This window comes from Centruroides vittatus, unplaced genomic scaffold (assembly GCF_030686945.1).
Source record: "Centruroides vittatus isolate TY-2023 unplaced genomic scaffold, ASM3068694v2 contig_1776, whole genome shotgun sequence".
NCBI classification, from domain to species: domain Eukaryota; kingdom Metazoa; phylum Arthropoda; class Arachnida; order Scorpiones; family Buthidae; genus Centruroides; species Centruroides vittatus.
Window position 1 is genome coordinate 1,338,306 of NW_027121087.1, and position 21,756 is coordinate 1,360,061.

At 31.5% G+C, this 21,756-nt stretch overlaps 1 protein-coding gene across 1 annotated transcript in view; it reads left to right on the plus strand.

The window, feature by feature from the left end:
- Window positions 1-865: 865 nt before the first annotated feature.
- Window positions 866-21,756, plus strand: part of CLS (cardiolipin synthase) — a 42,206-nt gene continuing 21,315 nt past the window's right edge. Inside the window, exons 1-4 of the mRNA XM_067263443.1 lie at window positions 866-1,304; window positions 5,813-5,950; window positions 6,141-6,270; window positions 8,657-8,742. Of these exons, the coding sequence (XP_067119544.1) occupies window positions 957-1,304; window positions 5,813-5,950; window positions 6,141-6,270; window positions 8,657-8,742 (702 nt within the window). The 5' untranslated portion in view covers window positions 866-956. The remainder of the gene's footprint in view (window positions 1,305-5,812; window positions 5,951-6,140; window positions 6,271-8,656; window positions 8,743-21,756) is intronic.

The following is a 21,756-nucleotide window of genomic DNA, read 5'->3' on the forward strand; positions in this document are numbered from 1 at the left end:
ACGGCGTTAAAAATCGAATGCTTTTTCTACGAGAAAATTGTTTTCCAAAAATTTTCAAAAACGGAAATAGATAGAATCAAACAGCTTTTTGCGTTAGAATCTTACTCAAGTCTTCTATTAACGCGCAGTTCAGAATTTTTAAAATCGAATTAATTAATTTTCTAAGGCTTAAATTCGCATATAATTAACTAATTCGAGTTTTAAAATTCTGAACCGCACGTTAATAGAAGACTTGAATAAGATTCTAACGCAAAAAGCTGTTTGATTCTATCTACTTTCTTTTTGGAGGATTTTTAAAAAAGCTTTTCCCATAGAAAAAGCATTAGAATTTTATCGCCATCTTGTTGGAGATCGCGGTTACAATCAGCTTTAATGTATTTTTATCATACTGTAAATCTAAGATTTTTAAAATACCGGTAATAATAAATAATAATAATAATATGTGCTTACACGAGAAAAATTAAATGTTACAAAGTAAATTAATCGGGTGTTCAATATCCACAAGGTGGAAAGAGTAAAACAAACACCTGCTATTATATTTAAAATATCTCATATTTAATTGATATCCTTTGTTAATTTTCGTTACTAATTATTTATTATTGATTATTAATTTACATCATTATTAAATAATAAGTAAATTTATAATAAATATCCTTAAAAATAAGCAAAACGAGCCGAGTATCGAATATTTTTATCGAGAAATCAATTTATATTTTTATAATTGATAAGCCGAGATTTAATTATATTAATGTTAAATGGCATAAATTTTATATTAATATATATAAATTTTATTAAATCATTATTATAATAGTACCTTTTAATAATAATAAACATTTATTTTGAGGAAAGATGGCGACGTGAGAAGAGCAAGATGGACGAATGCATGAATGTTCCGTGGAAAATCTAACACGATACAATTTGTCGATTTTATAAAGTTATGAGTTTATAAGTCAAGAATGGCATTTCTTTTCGGGCGGTACTTATCGGTGACCGTAAAATATGGTGACTTGTTACGAGAATGTACTTTTGGAAATTTTAAATATTGTACTTGCATCAATTTTACGAATAGTTCAAGTTTCTACCCGAAGAATGTATCTTGGCTTGGTTTTAGATTTCTGTCGGTCAGTGCACGAAATAGATTGAGATGGTCCCGATGCGCCGCTCATCAAACTTCTTCCAAAAGGGATTCCAGGGAAGGGCACATTGCCGTTTTGATCAAACCCAGAGAAAATGGAAGATTAAAAAGAACTAGAATTAAATTGAAAGAAACTACGCATAATGTTACGAAAAGAATTACGGAAATTGTAAGTGCCACGACTGATTATTAAACCGAGTCACTCCTTATACTATTTTATGAAACTTTTAAAAGGGTGAAATTGCAGTTCTGAACGAGGGGCTTGGACTCTGCTCGATTTTATACTTTTCCTTTCGGACTGGGAGTGACGAACCCGTGGCATGTTGGAGAAATAATCCGGCCTGTGAGGTGTCGTACGATTTCTGTTTGTCGCCAGTCTTTTTCCGTCATTCTTTCGTTTCGTTTTGTTCTTTAGTCTTTTTTTCCATGGGTTATTTTGTGTTTATTGGATTAAAGCATATTCATTTAATTTCTTCAAATATCATTATTTGGAGTGTAAAACTTTGACTTAGGTAAATGTCTTTAAAGCCCAGTGTCCTTACTACACAGCATGTGGACCTAAAGAGGTTTGCCGTCCCGTCCTGGACCGTCTCGTTCGGAGCTGTGTCTGTACCCTTAAGACGGCGGTTCTCTACCTTTCTGGGGTGGCGGAACGTCGTCTGTGTACTTTTATTACGTGGAGCATTGGTGTAGATGCTGACATATTCAAACGTTGATAAATGATTCCGTATTTACTAATTTGATGAGACGGTAAAGTGCTAAACTTTATCGCGTTGAATAAAATAGAGAGATGGAATTGCCTAAGAATAAAGTAATATGTTGCGGCACATTCAAATAAATTTGTAATAAACATTTTAAACTTTTTTTTTTCTTTTTCAGAACCACCTCTTTAAAAGCTCAGAATTACATGGGGCATGCACAAATTATCAGATGATTTTGTATATACAGTATTTTCACTAATGTTGAACAAATGTACGTATTGCTGCCATTTGAAATGGAGATGTTTGCAGTTTTGTACCGTCCTTAAATGCATATGTGGCACATGTTGAATGTATATTCTTAAAATTTAATAAATTAAAGGCAGTTCTGTAAGGAAATCTTTGACTGCACTTTAGAAAATTTTTAAGATTTTAATTTTAAAGATATAAATAAATTATTCTCTATTGAAGAAGGCTTTTTCTTCTTCGACATAAAATTTCGGATACTGGATTAATCAGCATAAATTTTGATAATAGATTTTCAAATCTTTCAACCATTGCTGGATTTATCTCCTAGAAATTTTTTATATTTGACAAAGGTATACATTTTACTTGTGTTGTATCACAAATTAACTTTTAAATGACAAATAGCTTCTCTGTCTATTTTTATTAGACTTTTCTGGCTAAAATATTACATATCTCACAATTTAATCAGATGAACTGTATTACATTCCTGTAAAAGAAGAAATTAATATTTTTAAAAAATAAAATTTTTTGATCAATTATTTATTGTGACTTTGTCACAATGCTAGGCTTTTAATTTAAAAAATTGTGTGACTTCTGGTCTGGATTGGAAGTACTGAGTTCGACTGTTCTATGGCAATCTCCCTGTCTGCCTCAATGTTCTCAACTAATCTAGTCGTCTCCAATATCTTTTTGGGTTCTTGTACAGAGTTTATTCTAACCCCAAAGGTTCGGTTCACTTTGCCTTTCCGTCCTTCGAGCCATCTGGGCCTTGTCTGCCCTTTCTGCTGCACCTGGTCGTCTAAATTTTCCCTGATGACCCGACCCGCCGAGCTATGCGTCCTTAAGAATTGCCTTTTCCGCTCCAATAAGAGCTCTGCTTCTCTCTCTTCGAGTTCTGCTTTTTGCTCGGATTCTGCTTTCTGCAGTTCTTCCTTCGCAGCTTCACCCACAGCCTTAGCATTCTGAGTTCACTTAACAGTTGGATCTTTGTCAAGCTTGCTTTATCCCTGAAGGTCTGATTGCCTTTGCGCAACTTAATCCACTCTAACTCGAGTTCCACCTTTCTTGCCTCGGCCTCTGCTGTTTCCTGTTTGCATTTCTGGAGTTCAGCCCACAGCCTTAGTAACTCGAGATGGTCTCTCAATTTGTTCTTAGATGCATTTGTCCTGTGTCCCAAGGTCTGAACGCCTTTGCCTCGCAACCGATCCTCCTGCCTATCTTTGCTGTCTTTGCCCTATACACCCGGCACATTCCTAACCCATTTCTTTTCCTCCGACCCCTGGAATTCCGTGCATTTTGGCATCTCTGTGCTAGAGAGAGTAAATGGTTTACCTGGGTCAATGATTGCTGGTGACTTCCATAAGTTGCTGTGTTCGTTGTCCCAGCTCAGTCTCTCTGATGAGGGTCTTTTCCTAATCCTGTCTAGAAAATCCCAGATTCTGTTGATCCTGTGCCAGTGACATTTAAAACATACAATAAACACTCGATTGGTGACCGGCTTGGTACGCCAATGACAATAGATAAAGTTCAAAAAGTTCAAACAGTTCTTGTGTGTTGATCTGGTTCGTCGGAAAGACACCTTGCGACGATTTGGACAGTTGATGGCTAGTAGCTATCTTCTAATGTCTAGTTGATGCTGCTATCAAACTGTATGTATATCATAACATCCTGGGGTGAACTCTCCTTGACCCCAAAGTCTAAGGGTTACTTGATGTCCCGAGAGTGAACTCGCTGTAGTAAACACTGAAGTGAAACTCGACGAAACTCTAGAGTCAAACTCTGACGAACTATGAGTAAACTCCAATTTCCTGCCTCAACATTAGTCTTTTACATCCTTCAACGGCGGACTGTCGGCCAATCAACAATCACTGTTGGACGGAGCTTTCTCAGAGGTCTGAAGATGGTGTGACACTGTCAACCAATCAACGTCTCCAAATTCAAACCCAACAGTCATGCCTTTTGGCAGTGACCGTTACCCATTTGAAAAGAAGCGGGAAAAATGTGTTTCCCACGATCCCACCTGACATAGTGTGTAAATAAAACAGTAACATAATATAACATTGTACATGTATAACGTTAATATGAGAATATTTCAACCGATGGTATACAGTGTAGTTGCTATGAAGATCCATCTAGAAGTACCGAGCTTGGCACCATTAATCAACACAAAAGCACCTCTTCATCTCGTCTAGTATCCAATAAGCAGAAAGCGAAAGTTCTCCTACATCAACACGTACAGAATCCATTGCGAAAGTGGAGAAAGTTGCAGGATCAAGGAAGGGAGCATAGCATGTGCAACTGAAAAATTCTGCAGAAACGGCAGCTAAGATCAGTCACCAATTGGTAAATTGTCAGGCAACATAAGTAAAAAAAAATCCAGAAAACATATTTGTTTGTCTGGCAAGTTCTGCATTGTTCATTGTTATCCAGATTGTTACAACATATCCAAATCTGAGTGTTAATTACGAAAAGGAAAAAACAAGGTTACAATAAACACACTATTCAAAACTCAATCGTTTGATCAACAGCTGTTGAAAGCTGTGATGTTAAAAGGTCATTGTAACAGTCTTAAGTTAAGGCAACAAAAATGGAGATTTTTTTTAAAATTGCAAAATTCTAAAACTACTGGGAGGATCCACAAAATAAGACACCAATCAACTCCTCTTCCTGTCAGGAACACAATAACGTCAAAATTATCCATAAGAAATGAAAAAATTTACAATATTTGCATAAGAATGCAGGAGCGGGGGGGAAAAAACACACAAACAAATGACACACCCATCCAGTCTGATGGAAACAGCACAACAATCAAAGAAAACAGTCAACATACTTGATTTTTGACTGATTTTGATGTGGTCTTTTTGGTCTTGCTTCACCTTTCAAGTGCCATTTGCTAGATTGTTGAGTTGTTTCAATATCAAAAGCATAGATCACCTTGAATAATTCACCTTGATGAGGCATTTCGTTGGCCACTTGAACACATTGTTTTTGGAAAAATTCAATATTTTTGGGACACTTGAGAAGCAACAGGCACAAGCCCAAATGTTCTTTTAAAATTGCTTTTGTGATACTAGAACATGTTCAGTAATATCCCTAATTGTTAAACAACGATCATCAAACAAGAAATCTTGGACTTGTGACGTGTTGTTCATCAGTTGAAATGGATGGTCTACAAGAGCATGGTTCATCTTCAACATATTCTCTGTCTTCTTTGAACATCTTGTACCACCTGAAAACTTTTGTTTTTGATAGAATAGCATTACCAAAGGCTTTTTGCAATGTTTCCAACATTTTTGTAGCAATAATTCCATTGTGAAAACAAAATTTAATGCACATTCTTTGCTCAGTTGCACTTGACATTTTGAAAAATCACTGGCACAAAAATTCCTTAATATAAATCACTGTCTGTTTTTATTTGCAAATAAAAACAGACGACATATGGATTGCCTGTTACTCATTACGATAAAGAAACAACAACTGCACCCTCTTGCACATGCACAGTTTAAATGAACCATTCCCAATACTTTTTGATCATAGTACTATATTAGCTTATTATTACAGTAGTAGTATAATTTAAATAAATCAAATAAAACCTATGAATGTCAAAAAGTTTTCACTTATAAATTATAACTTAATATTACAATCATATTTTAAATAAAAATGTGTTTAGATAAAATTTTAAATTAATTATTATGAATTATATTTGATGATTAAAATTACTTTTTTTTAATAGAAAGAAAATGTATTAACTGTTCCCAATGGATTGTCAGTTTTGAGAATTACCCTCACACCAGTTCTCGGTTATCTTGTTATCAATGGAAACTATTTTTCGGCTTTAGGAATTTTTATCTTTGCTGGAATAACTGATTTGGTATTTATTGATTTTGTATTAATATAAATTTAATTTCTAAATATAAATAAATTATTTAAAATTCATAACAGAATTAAATTTTAAAATCTTATGTTCAGAAAAAACAAAACATTAATATAAAAGATTGCTAAATGTAACAATTTTTATTCAGTTAAAAGTAAATAAGTATTATTGTTTTATTTTATTTTAGTTAGATGGCTTTATTGCTCGTACATTTCCTAGTCAACAGTCAATGATTGGTTCATTTCTTGATCCAATGGCAGATAAATTTTTAATTGCAACTTTATTCTTATCCCTAACAATTGTTGGACTCATTCCAAGTAAGTCTTGAAATATTTATCTATAAAAGAATTTTTTTAATAGATTAGTAGATTGAACAAGTGGGAGATTTTAAGAAGCTTAAAGCATCTTAACCTAAAATATTGTGTACTTGAAGAAAATCATTTTAGAAATATATTTTCTTTGAAGGACAGAAAGCACCTGAAGAGGAGAGATAATTGACATTAGCCATGCCTAAAACAAAGTCTATTGTGGTGGTTGTCGCATCACTTGATTATGCGTTCGCTGAGAATATACATATAGAACCTGTAGTCATATATCTCACCATTTGCTTTATTTACACCATGTACATCGAAATCTCGTTCTACACTATTGGTACGGTTGGATAGGATCCACGTGTCGGCACATGAGAGTAACCTGCGTCCGGAGAGTAGCTGACAAGTCGGAAAAAGGAATATGGCGGACGGCTTGCACATGTTTATATACCCGTTGCGCTAGCGCCACCTGGATTTTCAGATGTAGCGCTAGTTACAATTATTCGGCCGCCACATCTATCATAAAGCCATATGCCATCAAATGAGATTCAGAGTAGAATTCTTGGTAGAATTACAGAAGTGAAAAGAAAGTAAAGCAGCCAGATTACAGGCATTTGAGCATGTGCTTTACAGAGCACCAACCTCTCGCAGTTTAGTTCGTGAATGCTACACACCAAAATATCATATAACGCTTCCAACGATTCTCTCCAGGGCCGGTACAGCTTCCCTATCATCAAATGTCACTGCACATTACTGCTATAAGCTATATTAAATCTTGTGCAAAAAAACACATCTTAATCAATACAACAAAAGGAAACTGACTGTATTTGGTTTTTTTTATCATATTGAGTAATATTTTTACATATAGTTGTGTTAAGTTCATTTGATCATCTTAATTAGGTGTAATTAAAATGACTAGAAAAAGAGTCTAAAAACATATTTGTCAAAGTCATAATATTTTGCTCAGAAATCATCCAAAGGATATCCTGTACATTCTGTATTATCAGGCTAAAACACAATTGTTTATCACACACTAACTCTAAAGAGCATTCTGGTTCCATTATGAATGAATGGATTGTAAAGGAAAGAGAAGGCATCCAAGCTTCTCTTTTGCTTCACAGTCCTGGAGGAAATAACTCAAGATTTAAAGAAATTCTAGAAATTGAGCTGTTAAAAAAACCTTTGTCTGTTCAATTTGGTATATCATCTAGTTATCTTTTTCTGCTCTTCTTGATACTTTCATTTTGACATTGATAAGTATACCTCTTAGTTGAATTCAACTACTAACAATAAAAATCTTATCTGAGAATCTTACTGAAATACCGCAGCCCAGCTCACTAAAACTAAGCCCCCCATCACTACAGAATAGAGACACTATTGGAAGAGAAAAGTTATTTTTAGAGAAAACATAAATATTTTAACTTCATATTGGTAGTAAAATTAAATTTATCTTATTTATTATTGTTTAGATTACTCCCAAAATTATAGTCAATTTAAAACTAATAATTAAAATATCAGAAAAATCTAACTTTTTATTTTTTTTATTTTACAGGATATCCATAAAGTTTGAAGTTCTAGAAACTTATTTTTAAAACAGTGTAAAATTTACAGATGCAGTTCCTACATCAAAATGTAGGCAAACACAAACAGTTGTAGTCATCATATCAGTACACCTCCACATGGTTACCTTTTGTTGTCTGCAGTGTATCTAGGTGATACTCAATTTTCTGCCATGTGTTTGTCAGCATGTCTGATGTTACACTTGCAATGACTTTCATGATTCACTGTTTCAGCATGTCTACATCTTGTATACACGTGTATACTCTGTCCTTAACATAACCCCATAGAAAAAAATCTAGAGGGGATTATGTCAGGCAGGCATGGAGGATCAGTGAGTGGGACCATTTTGACCTATTCATCTATCCAGCAGTTGGGAAATATGGTGTCCAGGAAAGTGCATATGGATTACTCCCCAATGTGGCAGAGCACCATCTTACTGGAAAATGACATCAGAGAAGTCATTGCAAGTGGGACACTGGACATGCTGATAAACACTTGGCAGGAAATTTAGTATTACTTAGATATGCTGTGGGCAATGAAAAATGCACATTTGGAATCCAGTTCCTGTACTTTTTGATTCAGGAACTATGTCTATAAGTTTCACACTGTTTTAAAAATAAATTTCTAAAATTCAATATAGACTTTATGCATACTCAGTATATTTTCCTGAATTTTTTCTATTAATCTTCAAAAGCAGTACTAATAGTTATTTATATTCCCCTTTTGATGAATGTAATAAAAAATTAAATATTGGATACTTAATAATAAAACCTTGCATTAAAAAATTAACATTTCTTATAAGTTAATTTATCAATATTTAATTTTTTTGTAGTACCATTAACTGCATTGATTGTTGTAAGAGATATGTGTCTAGTAGCTGCTGGATTTTACATTAGATATCATTCTCTTCCACCTCCAGTAAGTATTAATAATTTTTTAAAAACAATATTACCTTCAAATGAGTTTAAATATATTATTGAATAAACAATAAAATTATGATTTGTATTTAGTGATGGAAATTTTTAACTTGATCAATTAAAATTTTATCAGTTGATTATAATTTATCATTTTAAATTAAAACAATCAAAAGTAATAACATATTTTATGATAAAATTTAATCATTGCTTGATGTTATTCTGTTTTCATAACAAGTGATTAAATTTATTTATTATATATTTGCACTGTGTTTTTGAATGATTTCATTTCAAGTGTCATATAAATTCACTTTTTTGAAAACTAATTTTATGTAATATGAATTTCATTGCTGGAAAAACGTTTATCATTTTGTTACTAAATTATTATTATGTGCAAATTTTTCATCCTGCTATGGCGTTGTTATTTGTAATTTATCATCACAAATGACAAATATAATATATTTTATCTATATTACCATATTTACTTGAATAATCTGTGCATTTCTTTTCCCAAAAATTTGAAAAAAAAAATTGAGTGGGTTGTTTATTCAAAACAAATTTGGTGATACAATCTGTGAAGTACAAAGCGCTTCCAGTTACCAATTACTATGTATTTTGCTTATTTTGCTAGTGATAAACATAATCAATAGTTAAGAGTAATATTATTAATCATTTTGCTGTGACTAATTCAATGAAAATGAGGACAGATAAAATAAGTTAAACATAAAACTGAGTATTTAGAAGAGAAAACAAACTGGGACCGTATTCTGGTCACTTATCTCGTCTCTTCTTTCAAGGACGGATGACATCAAAACGAGAGGAAATTTGTCTCTCAGAAGCAGTGGCAATTCTGGTCACTTTTAACGATCTCGCCTTTGTTGTTGACGTCACGATTCTACTAGGTTGATTATACATGTTTGGGTTATCTGCGCACGCAATATGGCATAGAATTTTAATCAATTGAAATTGTAAAATTTTCGAAAATGCAGGGTACATAATTTTAGATCACGTGGCAAAGAAAGCACGTGTTCAAATAAAGCATGTAATTTAGACAAAGATATGTTTTTTGTTTTATAATGTTTTTACATTTGTTAAGAGACAAATTGACTGTAATGTCAATTTTTCTCTTAACAAATAAAAATTTTAATAACCTAAGTTAGAAAAGCGTGCATACTTAGATATTTTTCAAAATATTACCATCTAATTTCTTCTTAACTATCTAAGTTAGATTAACATCATATTCAATAGTTCACTAATTGATGTAGGATAATTAAAAAAATGGAATCAGTGGCATTTCCAAGTAGGCACTGGAAGAAAATCTGAAGCATTTTCTTTCTCAAAATATTCTTTCCCAAGATAATGTACAATTGTGCAGTGCGAATAGCATCCACTCACCCATTTTGGATATAATGAAATCGAGGCAAAAGACGAAAGACAACTATCCGCTTGTCTCTGCAAAATGAGAGAAAAAGTTGTCCAGAACTGCGTTTGAAGAGATGCGATGATCTCTCGAGACGTAAACAAATGATTAACCAATCAGCGACTGGCTTGTGAGAGATGAGAGACCAGAGACGGTGGCCAGAATACAGCCCCTGGATTTCTGATTAGTCCAATTATTTAATGTAACACCTTATCCAGCAAACCATTTCATGTAAAACACTACAAATTTTTTCAACCTATTTTGATAGTCTTTCTCTAGCCTAATAAGAACATATTTGGATATGAATGTTCCAATTCAAACATTTTTAATATAACTAAATGGTATTTGGTTTAACCAAAATTTTTCATCATCAGAAAAGTTTGCGATATGGAATATTTCAAATTTCAAACAATTTAAATACAATAATTTATACCATCCACACTTTCCAGCAGCAATACTTTAATATATAAACATTTTTGGCCACATTTAGGGGCCTGCGTCAGGTTTTAATATTAACCAAATCAAATGTGTGTCAACATTTGTGTTCTGTTGATATCAGAAGCTTTGAAAATAGATATCTCCCAACCATACATTTACATAGATAGATTTACATAAATAATGAAATCAATTGATTAAATAAATACATGTTATAAACAAATAAATAATAATCAAAATGGATATTGCATAATTGTACATTTACATAAAAGATTACAAAAGTAACCAAAGTGATTAAAAAGTATTTAAAATAAATAAAATACATAAAAATAAAATTGCACAAAAATATAGAAATTATGTGAAATATATAATCTTAGTTAGTGGTTGCTGCATTGTTTTGCAGAGTTATCTAGTATTGATTGCCATTCTGAGGAAATGGATAGGGATTCTTTATTATTGATACACTTTCCTTTAGGAATTGTTGCAAACATCTCAAATGCTTCAAGAGTCCTTAGCTTATGGCTGTCTAATTCATATTTTAAAATTTTGGACTCAGACCATTGAGGAGATATTTCTGGCTCAGTTGCAGACTGTGTCAGTGCCACGCTTATCTTATTTTTGTGAATATCACTGTGTTTTTTTTTTTTGTTAAATGTTTGTCTACAAGGACTGAGCTTATTAATAGCACATATTGCACTCGTGTTTTGGTTTATGCAACTGAGAGAAAAACTTATTCAAAGAAACAAACAATCTTTATTTTCACCTTGTATTATACCTGTACACCCTTCCTTTGAGTTTCAGACCTCAGCAGGTTTACAAAAGTATGGCGCTAAAACAAAATTTATAAAATTTTAAAATAATATATAACAAAAATTACCCAACAATAATATATAGTTAACATCATGACTTACAGTTACCTTATCATTAATTACTTCAATATGTAAATAAATACTCAGAGGAATTCCTATCACAATATTACAAAACCTGTATAAAGTTAAAACATATTTATAAAGATATAATGTTCCAAAATTTGCAATACAAAGGTTACCCAACAAATGATATTTAGATGTTAACATGACTTACAATTTCTCCATTGTTAATTTCTTCAATATGTAAATAAATACACTGAAAAACCTTTATCATGATACTGCAATACCTGTACAAAATTTTAAAATATTTATAAACAAGTAAAATGGCAAAACCGTATTTGGGACAAGACTATGTCTTGGAGACTCACTACTAAGCGGGATCACTTTGATGCTCAAGGCAGATCTCATTCTCATTCTCCAATCTTTTTTGATATCACTGGTTTTGAACTACAGAACTACACATACTCAGAGATATATACTCACAAATGACACACAGAAAATATCACATCATGCCAGAAACTATACAACACATCACTTCTGGTTACAAGCTCTTGGCACAGACAGCTTATTTACACAGACATAATCAAATAGCAAATATAATACATCAAGAGCTTGCAAACAAACACAAATTATTAGACATGCATGAACCAAGCTGGCATTAGACCTTATCTAAATCACTAAGCCATTCATACCAAACGCCATGATACTTTTCATTGGATCCTGGTCCACAAGGGCCATGATGGCAATGAACAGGCTGGCAAGTTGGCTAAAAGGGTGACTGATTCAAATACATGAGTTATTTACAATAGGATTCCACTGAAGCACGTCAATAAAAATATTAAAGACATCACCAATAGGCTTGGGCAGGAAGAGTGGTACAGTTCAACTACAGGTAGACACTGTTATAAATTCTTCCCCTGTATTCATGAGAGGATTAATAATAAACATTTCAAACCCTCTTTTGGTATCACGCAGTGCTTCACCCAGCATAGGAACTTTAACAGTTACCTCTACCATTTTCGGAAAACCAACTCTAAAAATTGTGATATCGACAACGATCAAGAAGGTGACGTAAATCATTTCTTGTACAAGTGTACCAAATATGAAAATCAATGCACCCAGTTCGAGGCATCATGCCTCCGTTCCGGCTATAACTGGCTTCCTAATGAAAAGGACTATCATGGACAGTACCCTTTTTAGGGCATTCAGCAAATTCATCACCAAGACCAGGACTCTCATGCAGATCATCTAATTACGCAAACGTTTGTTGACCCCCAACCAAATGAGCAATAATGACTTACCAGCTTCTTCTGATATCAACAATGATGACAAGGACAACTACTATGATAGCAGTGGCAAAGGTGGTGATCCATCATTCTGGCTGTCAAGGTTCGCACCCTGGCTGTGATCTGCAGTTTTCCCATCGGTGGGCAGGACCAGGACATTGTGTTGCCCATCCACCTCTGACTATATGTGAAGTTTTTATGCCCTCCTCACTGCTTTGGTTTATTGTTATTTTCACTGCAATGTAACATGTCTTTTTTTTTCTGTTATTATTTTTGTTTATTGTTTTTTACTTCATTTTTTGTTCTTTGTTTTCTATGTTGTAACCCATCTATTATTGTAAATATCTGTGTATTCATCTCGTTTTTGTAACTTTTGTATAATTTTGATCTTATAAATACCAATGCAGCTCTTGGGGCCCCTTTCCCCTTTTCCTTCATTTCCACTTTCCAATCAATCTTTCTCTTTCTTTCTCCATCTTAAGTTCTTCCCAACCTTTCTTTTCAACCCTTAGGGCAAAGTCAGTTTACATAACAGACAATTCTAATCCTTTATAACAACAACAACATCTATGTGAACCATACTACAAATACATTCCACAGACAGTATTGGAAAACAACATGCACAAAATGTACTAGGACAGAGCCATAATCACAGATAAAACAATTTACCACAACAGACCAGACATCACACTCATTGACAAACACAATAAAATCACATACATTATAGACATATCCATTCCAAACACTCACAATATACAAAACGCATGCACTGAAAAAATCAGCAAGTACACAGAACTCGCTCAGGAAATAAGGCATCTGTGGAGGATGGATAAAGTGCCTTATTGTACCTGTCATTCTCTCCTCTACAGGTGTGATACCACACACACTACACAAAAGCCTGGGAACATTACAAACATTACAATTGAATAGAAACACATACATCACACTACAGAAGGCCACTATATTGAATGTGTCACATTGTTAGGAAATTCCTAAATACTGACACTTATTTAATTTTAATTTTGTTTTGGTTGATATGCCTTGACTCTGGACTGGCATAATACACAGCCACCAGTGTCAACTGAATATAACCCACTAAACCCAACATAATAATAATAATTAATGTGTGCAGAGCACAAACGGTTAGGAGTTGAAAGTTGAAATTTGGTACAGAGTTATGGTAAGTCATGAGAACGTACTCTAAGAAGAAATTTTTCAAAATCCCCCCGCAGAGGAGTGTGATAGGATTAAGGCTTATCCTAAGAAACAGCTTCTACTGTACTATTTTAGATGCAATTTTTTTATTTTTAACTGTGCTTTAGTAAGGTATGCCATGAGAATGCACCCTAATAAAATAATTTTGGAAATCCTCCATGGGGACGAGATAGAGGGTTAAGGATTACCTTGAAGAACTTGGCTTCTATTGTACTATTTTAGATGTGGTTTTTTGCATTTTTGACTGCTTTTAGTAGGGTATGCCATGAGAATGCACATTAAGAAGGGATTTTTGGAAATTCAACTCTCCCAGGGAAAAGGAGGAGATAGTTAGTTTTAGTTAGTATAAAGTGTAAATAACAAAAAAGGAATATATTTATTTATTTTTTATACACACAAATATATTTATTTATTTTTTCATTTTCGTGGACAAATTATGCAAAGATCATTCATTACCTTCGACTTAATTCTTCCACTACTTCTTTCAAATCTTACTCTATTCATTACATCTAACTACTGATATCTACTAAGAAAGTCCTTTATATAGCAGCGTAGACTCAAAATTCGTATATACATATAATTTTTCCATAATACACATGGCATTTCTAATTTAAGTATCGTCTACGCCAGTGTTTCTCAACCCAAAACTCATTGCGGACCGGAAAATATCTGCTTCTTTTATGCAGACCGGTAACAATATCATTTTTAATTTTAAAAAATTTTCTGTTGTAAAAAATACTGCAAACTACATCGGGCAATAAATATTTCTTATTTATTTACCAGTACATTAGTATACAAATCAATGTGATCGCTGCTTTTCTGTTTTGCTAGTAAGATCATCAATTCTTGGATTTAAGGTGGTAACTGCGAGGCGTAAGGCAGAACTAACACTCAAACAATTTTGTTGTTTCGATTTTATGCTTGCTATGCAATTTTATGTGATTTACGCCGCACTTCCGGAATCTCGACACCGAGCATCTAATTGTTTCGATTAGATGCTTGGTGTCAAGATTTTGGAAGTGTGGCTATGGCGGTGCACATAGGTATAGATTAACCTGAGAATTATAAGTAAACATGTGTTTGTGCAGCTTCTATTGAATTAAAAAATTATCTATATATATAAATCATTTTTTTTCAACCTAGATATTGCTACTAGAATTTGATAAACACCAATTTATCTGTGTCATACCAGTCACACACATGTGCAGTTTCCTTTCTCTGTTGCCTGTGATGCCATGTTGAATTTTCGTAAATGTTAAGCCTAACAAAATTTTTTAAAAATAATAATCATGTTTACTGTGTCGTTAAAAATTATTTTTATATGTTGCACAGACAAAATTAATACTGTATATTGAAAAATATAAAAAATAGAATTTCAAAAGTTCGTTTTAATATAAAAAAATGACGCATAGTGACATTTAGTATCAAAAACGTTCCAATGCAGACACGAAAATTTTCGGGGTTGCCCACGCAGGTCAATGAGGTCAACACAAAAATTTTCCGGAATAACTCAGGACAGGTAAAATACATATTTTTAAAGATTTCGCGGACTGGTCAGATTAGAGTTGCGGACCGGCGGTTGAGAAACATGGGTCTACACTGAAATATTACAGGACATTTTTCATTAACATGCTACTATTAAATAAAATGGAAACTCTATAAAGCTATTAAAAAAGAGCTGAAAAGCAAAATGCGTGGTTAATTCTTTAGTAGTTTGTCAACAAAAAAGGAAAGTAAATAGTGGCACATATAGTATACATTTTGAAAATTAATAAATATTTTAATCATTTCCACTGTTCGGGTAGCCCAAAACAATAAATCCAAAATAAACAAATTTGAATGAATATTTGAATTCATTCCAAATTTGAAAAATTCAAAATATAATGTTCCAAACAAGTTTTCTTAGATTTTAGGATTTAAAATTAATCATTTTATTCAAGTAAGGTTATCATAGTTCTTGCACCCGGTGAAAACAGGTAAGATCGGCTATAATCTAATAATCTTTGCTACAGTTACTTTCTGCCCGAGCAATGCCGGGCTCATAGCAGTAACTGCTTAATCAGTGTTAACCTAAAGCTGTTGATGTGCCAAAAAAGAAGCATGAAGAGACATGATAAATACGAAAAATATTAAGAAATGTGTGTTAACTGTTAAAATGTGGGAAAATATGTTACATAAAATTAGCACAGTTCATTTTAGAAATTGACATATTGACGTTTGACTTTCTTATATTTAAGCAAGAAAAACATTTAGCGCATAAATCCACAGGTTAGCAAAAATACTGTATATGCAAGTGTAATCTTTAATGCTAATTGGTTGCTGATTAATGTATCTGAACTTACTGAACTTTTTAGTCTCTTTTAATGTCTGTATATTTACATATACAAAAGTATTTCTATTAACAGAAAAATATTTTTATTTAATTTAGCATGAACATAGCAGTTCAAGGATAAAGCAATTTTTTTTTTAATAGAAAAGTTTGATTAAAAAAAAAAACTTTTACAGAATTAAATAATCAAAATTAATTTATATTTATGATTTATTAATAATGGTCTAAATTAAATTAAATTTTATTTAATGTGAAATATTAAAGTAATATATATTTTTCAATTAGGAATTTTATAATTGTTATTAAATCAAACTGTATAATACAATTACATATTTAATAATAATTTTTATTGAAAATGTTTGAAAAATCTTATTAAAAAAAACTAATATGGCATTTGAAAATTGTCATATTAGTTTTTTTTAAGATTTAAGAATGAAAGATTTTAAAATTAAATGCAATGCTGATTAAACTAAACCCGAAGAAAAAAACAAGAATTATTGCCAAATGAATTGGAAACGAAATGTTACAGTAATTAAGATAAAAAGGACTTTAAACAGGATGCAATATAATTTATCTTAGTAAAAAACTATACAATATATTATCTAAATTTATTTAAATTAAACTGATATAGATACGAGATGATGATGCATTTAATTTTTTAAACTGTTTTTTCTAATCTTTGAATTTGTCTTTTTTTATTAAACATAAATTTATCAGATATGTATTTTAAACTGTCTTTCCGTTTTAATATCTTTTACACCAAGAAAAATGACACAAACAAATCATTATAGTTCTCAAATACTTTGAATACCATTACAATTATTACAAGGCATTCCCAACAGAATTACAGAATAAGAACATTTACTTAAAATTTGAAATACTAATAATAATCACTTTTTTCATAAACATATTGTACCATTTTATTTTATTTGCCATATTAATTATATTAAGTTTTTACCTAATTATAATTAAAATGATGTATAATTAATGAAAAATGTATTACATTCTACACACTATAATGACAATAATAATGTATATTTTCTTTTGTAATTGATACATGTTTTAAAAAAATTATTTTTAATTTAAAGTAAATCTCTTATTCTCTTCTTCTATCGTAAATGCCTCGTCAATAGAGATAAGTGACGAACCGGAATGTCAGATCGAATTTGTATGTAAACACCATTTTTTTCTAGCAAATCAAGTTTTATATGACTAATATTTTCAGCCTCTCTGAAAAGTTTTCATCGTGTTACACCTATAAAGAAGTAAAGGTGTAACCCGACGAAGGTCCATCAAAAGGGCAAAAAACATCAGTCAAATAAAACTTGACTTGCTTAAGGTATTTGTAAACACCTTGTAATAATTGTAATGTTATTCAAAGTACTCGAAGTACAGTATATATGATTTGGTGTATGTCTTTATATTTTCTACATAACTTCATTAATAAAATGAAGTTTTATTTTTATAAAACTTTTTAAATTTAAAATGCAAATGAAATACAAGAATTTTAATTAATTTCAAAAATTTATTAAAGTGATCTGAATTAAATTTTTATCTGATATAATAAACTTAGGTTAATGTAACTTATCTCTAAGATTTCGTTATTATGAATGATAGACTAAATAACATGTCAACCACTGACATCTGCTGAAGATTATAAATTCTTGATGATATTGGAATCTATTCAAAAATGTAGTAATTGGCTAAAATAAATCTTTTAGATTATTTTTTATTTTAAATGATTAAATTATACGATAAAAGGAAATACTTTTTTACTATAAAAAATTTTCATTTCTTTAAATTTAATCTTTTAATACTTCACTGATATTTAATCTCGTATAAAATAAAATAGTATTTTAAACTAATTTTATTTTTTAATGTATTCATTGATTTCTTATTAATTATTAAACAAATAACTGAGGATCAATTATTCTGTCTTGATTATCTTAAATAATTCTAAACAAACTTATAGATGTAACTTTATTGTTTCATGCTTTTGTAGAGGTTCTGATGAAGGAAGCTTAAATCATATTTAGTAATAATCGAAAATTTATGTTAATAATAAATTAATTAATATTTTTTAATATTGTAGATAATAATTAGTATTAATTTTACTTTCCTGGCTGTTATGTATACATAACAAGGAAAAGTATTGGAATCATATCAGATTTGACTCTGAGTTTTTTGCAAATCTCCATCTTTTGAGAACCTTGGATCCAAAAAAAAAAGGCAAAAAAATTCTGTGTGTTGGCCTCCATTTTGCTTAATATCTTAGGATGGGATAAAGATTAAGTAACAAAATTTGGCATGATGACTTGTATATGAGGGGCATTGATGCTATTAAAGTTTGGTGGTTAAAGGTCAAGGGGTGGGGAGATAAACGGGGTAGTGTGTATCTCTGGTAAGGTCAGACCTAATGACAATTTTACTCATTATTAACATTTATAGTTTTTTTTATAAAACTTGTCCCTACCCTCAAAATTAAGCTTCTTGCCATTTTATAGTAATTAAAAATATAAAGTTTTTCATAACAAAATCTGGTAACAGATTGCACCACACAGTTTTATTATATTGTAATTAAAAATATAAAAGTTATTTTCTAAATAAAATCTTATAATAGCCGGGAAAATTACACAACTCAGCCAGACTTTTTTATGTTGGAGTAGCAATGATGTAAATGATACTGTGTATCATTTATATCAGTGATTCCCAAACTTTTTCAAGCCATTGCCCCCTTGGTTCCATAAACTTATACCTAACACCCCTAACCCATTTTTCCTTGTGTGAGAAAGGCTTGGAAATAGTGTTAGAAAAACTTTTCTATAAACCTCACGCTGTGTGTTCTTTCTGTACATTGTTCTCAACATCTGGAAATCATTAAAATGTGTGAGGACCGAATTAAGCTGGTCTGATTTTAAAATTTCTTTGTTTCAAATCCCCTCGGGAGATAACAATCAAAATCAAAGATAACAATCACAAGTCAAAGGATGTACAGTCTTCCGCCGTCAAACTCGTTTCCCTCCTCTCCAGATTTGACTTCTGCGTCACGGAGCCCGAATCATCGCCCTCCGTCGCGATTGGTGATCTTAGTGGACGCGATCGGGAGTATAAATAGGGGGGAGATATCTAAGAACGGGGGTGGCTGAACGTCTGAAGAAGACGAACGTCCCGGCGAAACAGAGTCCGATATGAAGACCATTCCGAAGACGCCGGATCCTTCCGCCCACCTCCAGAGCTGCCGCCCGAGCCAAAGAACATTCTGCAATTGTTATCGATATCCGAGAGGTATGAACCCCCCAACAATTGTGAACTCTCTCTCTCCCGCGATTAGGGACAAGACGTGGTAGATTTTTTGTATTTTGTTTGTTCGTCTAAATAAATCATCATGTGTTTTCATCCTGGATCCGTTTATTCGAATATCGCCTTAACCTTATCGTCGAACCCACACGCTTCCTCCACTCGACCTGACAAATAATTACCCGATCCCGACAAGTCGGGATATCAGAAAAATCCATCCTTGACAGTGGGGTGGGTCTTGCCGACCTGAACGCCGACGAAAAAGGAGGTACAACTCCGTCCTACCTCTCGGCGTTCCCACAAAATGTTTCTTCTTATCCATTTTAACAGAGGAAAGGGAAATGGAAATATTGTCAATGAACCCAACCTTTACCTATTGTCAGTGTTCAGTACGCTGCCTCCATCAACCTCCTGCTGCCCACTTGCTTCTTTTCGCCCCCTTAGATTTACTCATTGCCCATAGGGGACAGTAGTGCTCACTTTGGAAACCACTGATTTATATCATTATATAATCACGGTGTCTGTTATACAATTAGAAAAATAAATATCAATAAAGTTTACTATTTTTGCAGTAAGATTTGATTTTAAACATGATGTTAAATAATAAAGTAACAGTTGACAAAAGTATTTATAAAAAGTAGTTTGCAAAATTATTTACAGAAATATTTAAAAATTGATATAAATGATGAGATGTATAATTTATAACAATTTTCAATACTTTTGTCAATTGTTACTTTATTATTTAACACCATGTTTCAGATCAAATCTTATTGTCGAAATAGTAAACTTTATTGATACTTGTTTTAGTAATTGTATAATAGATGCTATGATTATTAAATTTATTTCTTTTCTTAATAACAAATGACTCCATCTTAATCAACAAGATTATTTAAATGTTAGTTTTAAAGAATCCAGAAATTTATTAATGATGAAATGTTTTTTTAGATCTTTATCTCATCTCTAGACCATCATTACAGATTACAGTATAATTTGAATAACGAATACTCTTTTCAAATTCAAAAGAATAAAGAAGACTACTATTCTTTCTAATTACAACGATGATGTGAAGATGAGATAAATGTCTAGAAAACGGCCGACTTCCTTCTCACTATAGTTATGTTCATACCCTTTTGTTTAATACCAGATCATCATCATGTATTTATACACCATCATTGTCACCTTAATGTAACAATTAGATCATTTTTCTATCATTGTGAAAAAAACTTCCACTAAAATTGAAGATAAACTACTCCTTGGTTTATCAAAATTTAAAGCTATTTGTAAAAAATGTTTTGTTCTAAATAATATCTATTGTTTTGCATGATTTTATCTGTTTTGTTGTAGTGGGAGTGGCATATATTGTCTTCAAGGCATTACCAGATTTAATGTATAAAAATAAATAAAACATAAAATATTTAATCATGGATAAATTTCCAAATTCTTTAAAACTTTAGAATTTAAATTATCTTTCTAATAAATAATTATTTTTATAGAAATAATAATTAATTTTATTTGCAATAATAAAACATGCAGCATTTTTCTAATTTCTGTTATTAAGTAAATAAATGATAAACAACAATTGTATTATAATGTTAATAAAGTTTTATCAAATGGTTACACATTTGTTACTTTTATAACATTAAAATTTATTAAAACAAAGTATTAACAGTTAAAATTTTAATACAGTTATTGATCTGTAATTTGGAATTACTGTGTATATTTTGTAATCTGTTGGTTGTGTTGATAAAAGGTTTTTAGCTGATATAATCACACCAGATTTGATACATCTGTATATTAAAGTTACAGAAACAAATGTAAGAATGTAGAAAAATTGCTTTAAAAATGTTGTGTTCAGTTTACTTATTTATTAATTTCTCTGTTCATTAGCGGTTTTATTCAGTATTTTTTCTATTTCAGTTTATTATCAGTTTATTTAGAAAATAGTTAAAATATACTATATATTTTATATAACATATTCTACATTATTAATTTACTAGATGTGAGGTTTTTGTTGTATGCTGCAGTCATTTAAGAGCTGATAAACTTTAATTAATGTTAAAACTGGAGTAAAGTTAAAATATTAATTACTTTTAAAGATTTAAGTGAAAAATAGCTTTAAAATTTAGAATTACAGTTGAGTCTACTTTATAGAGCACCAAATCCTTAT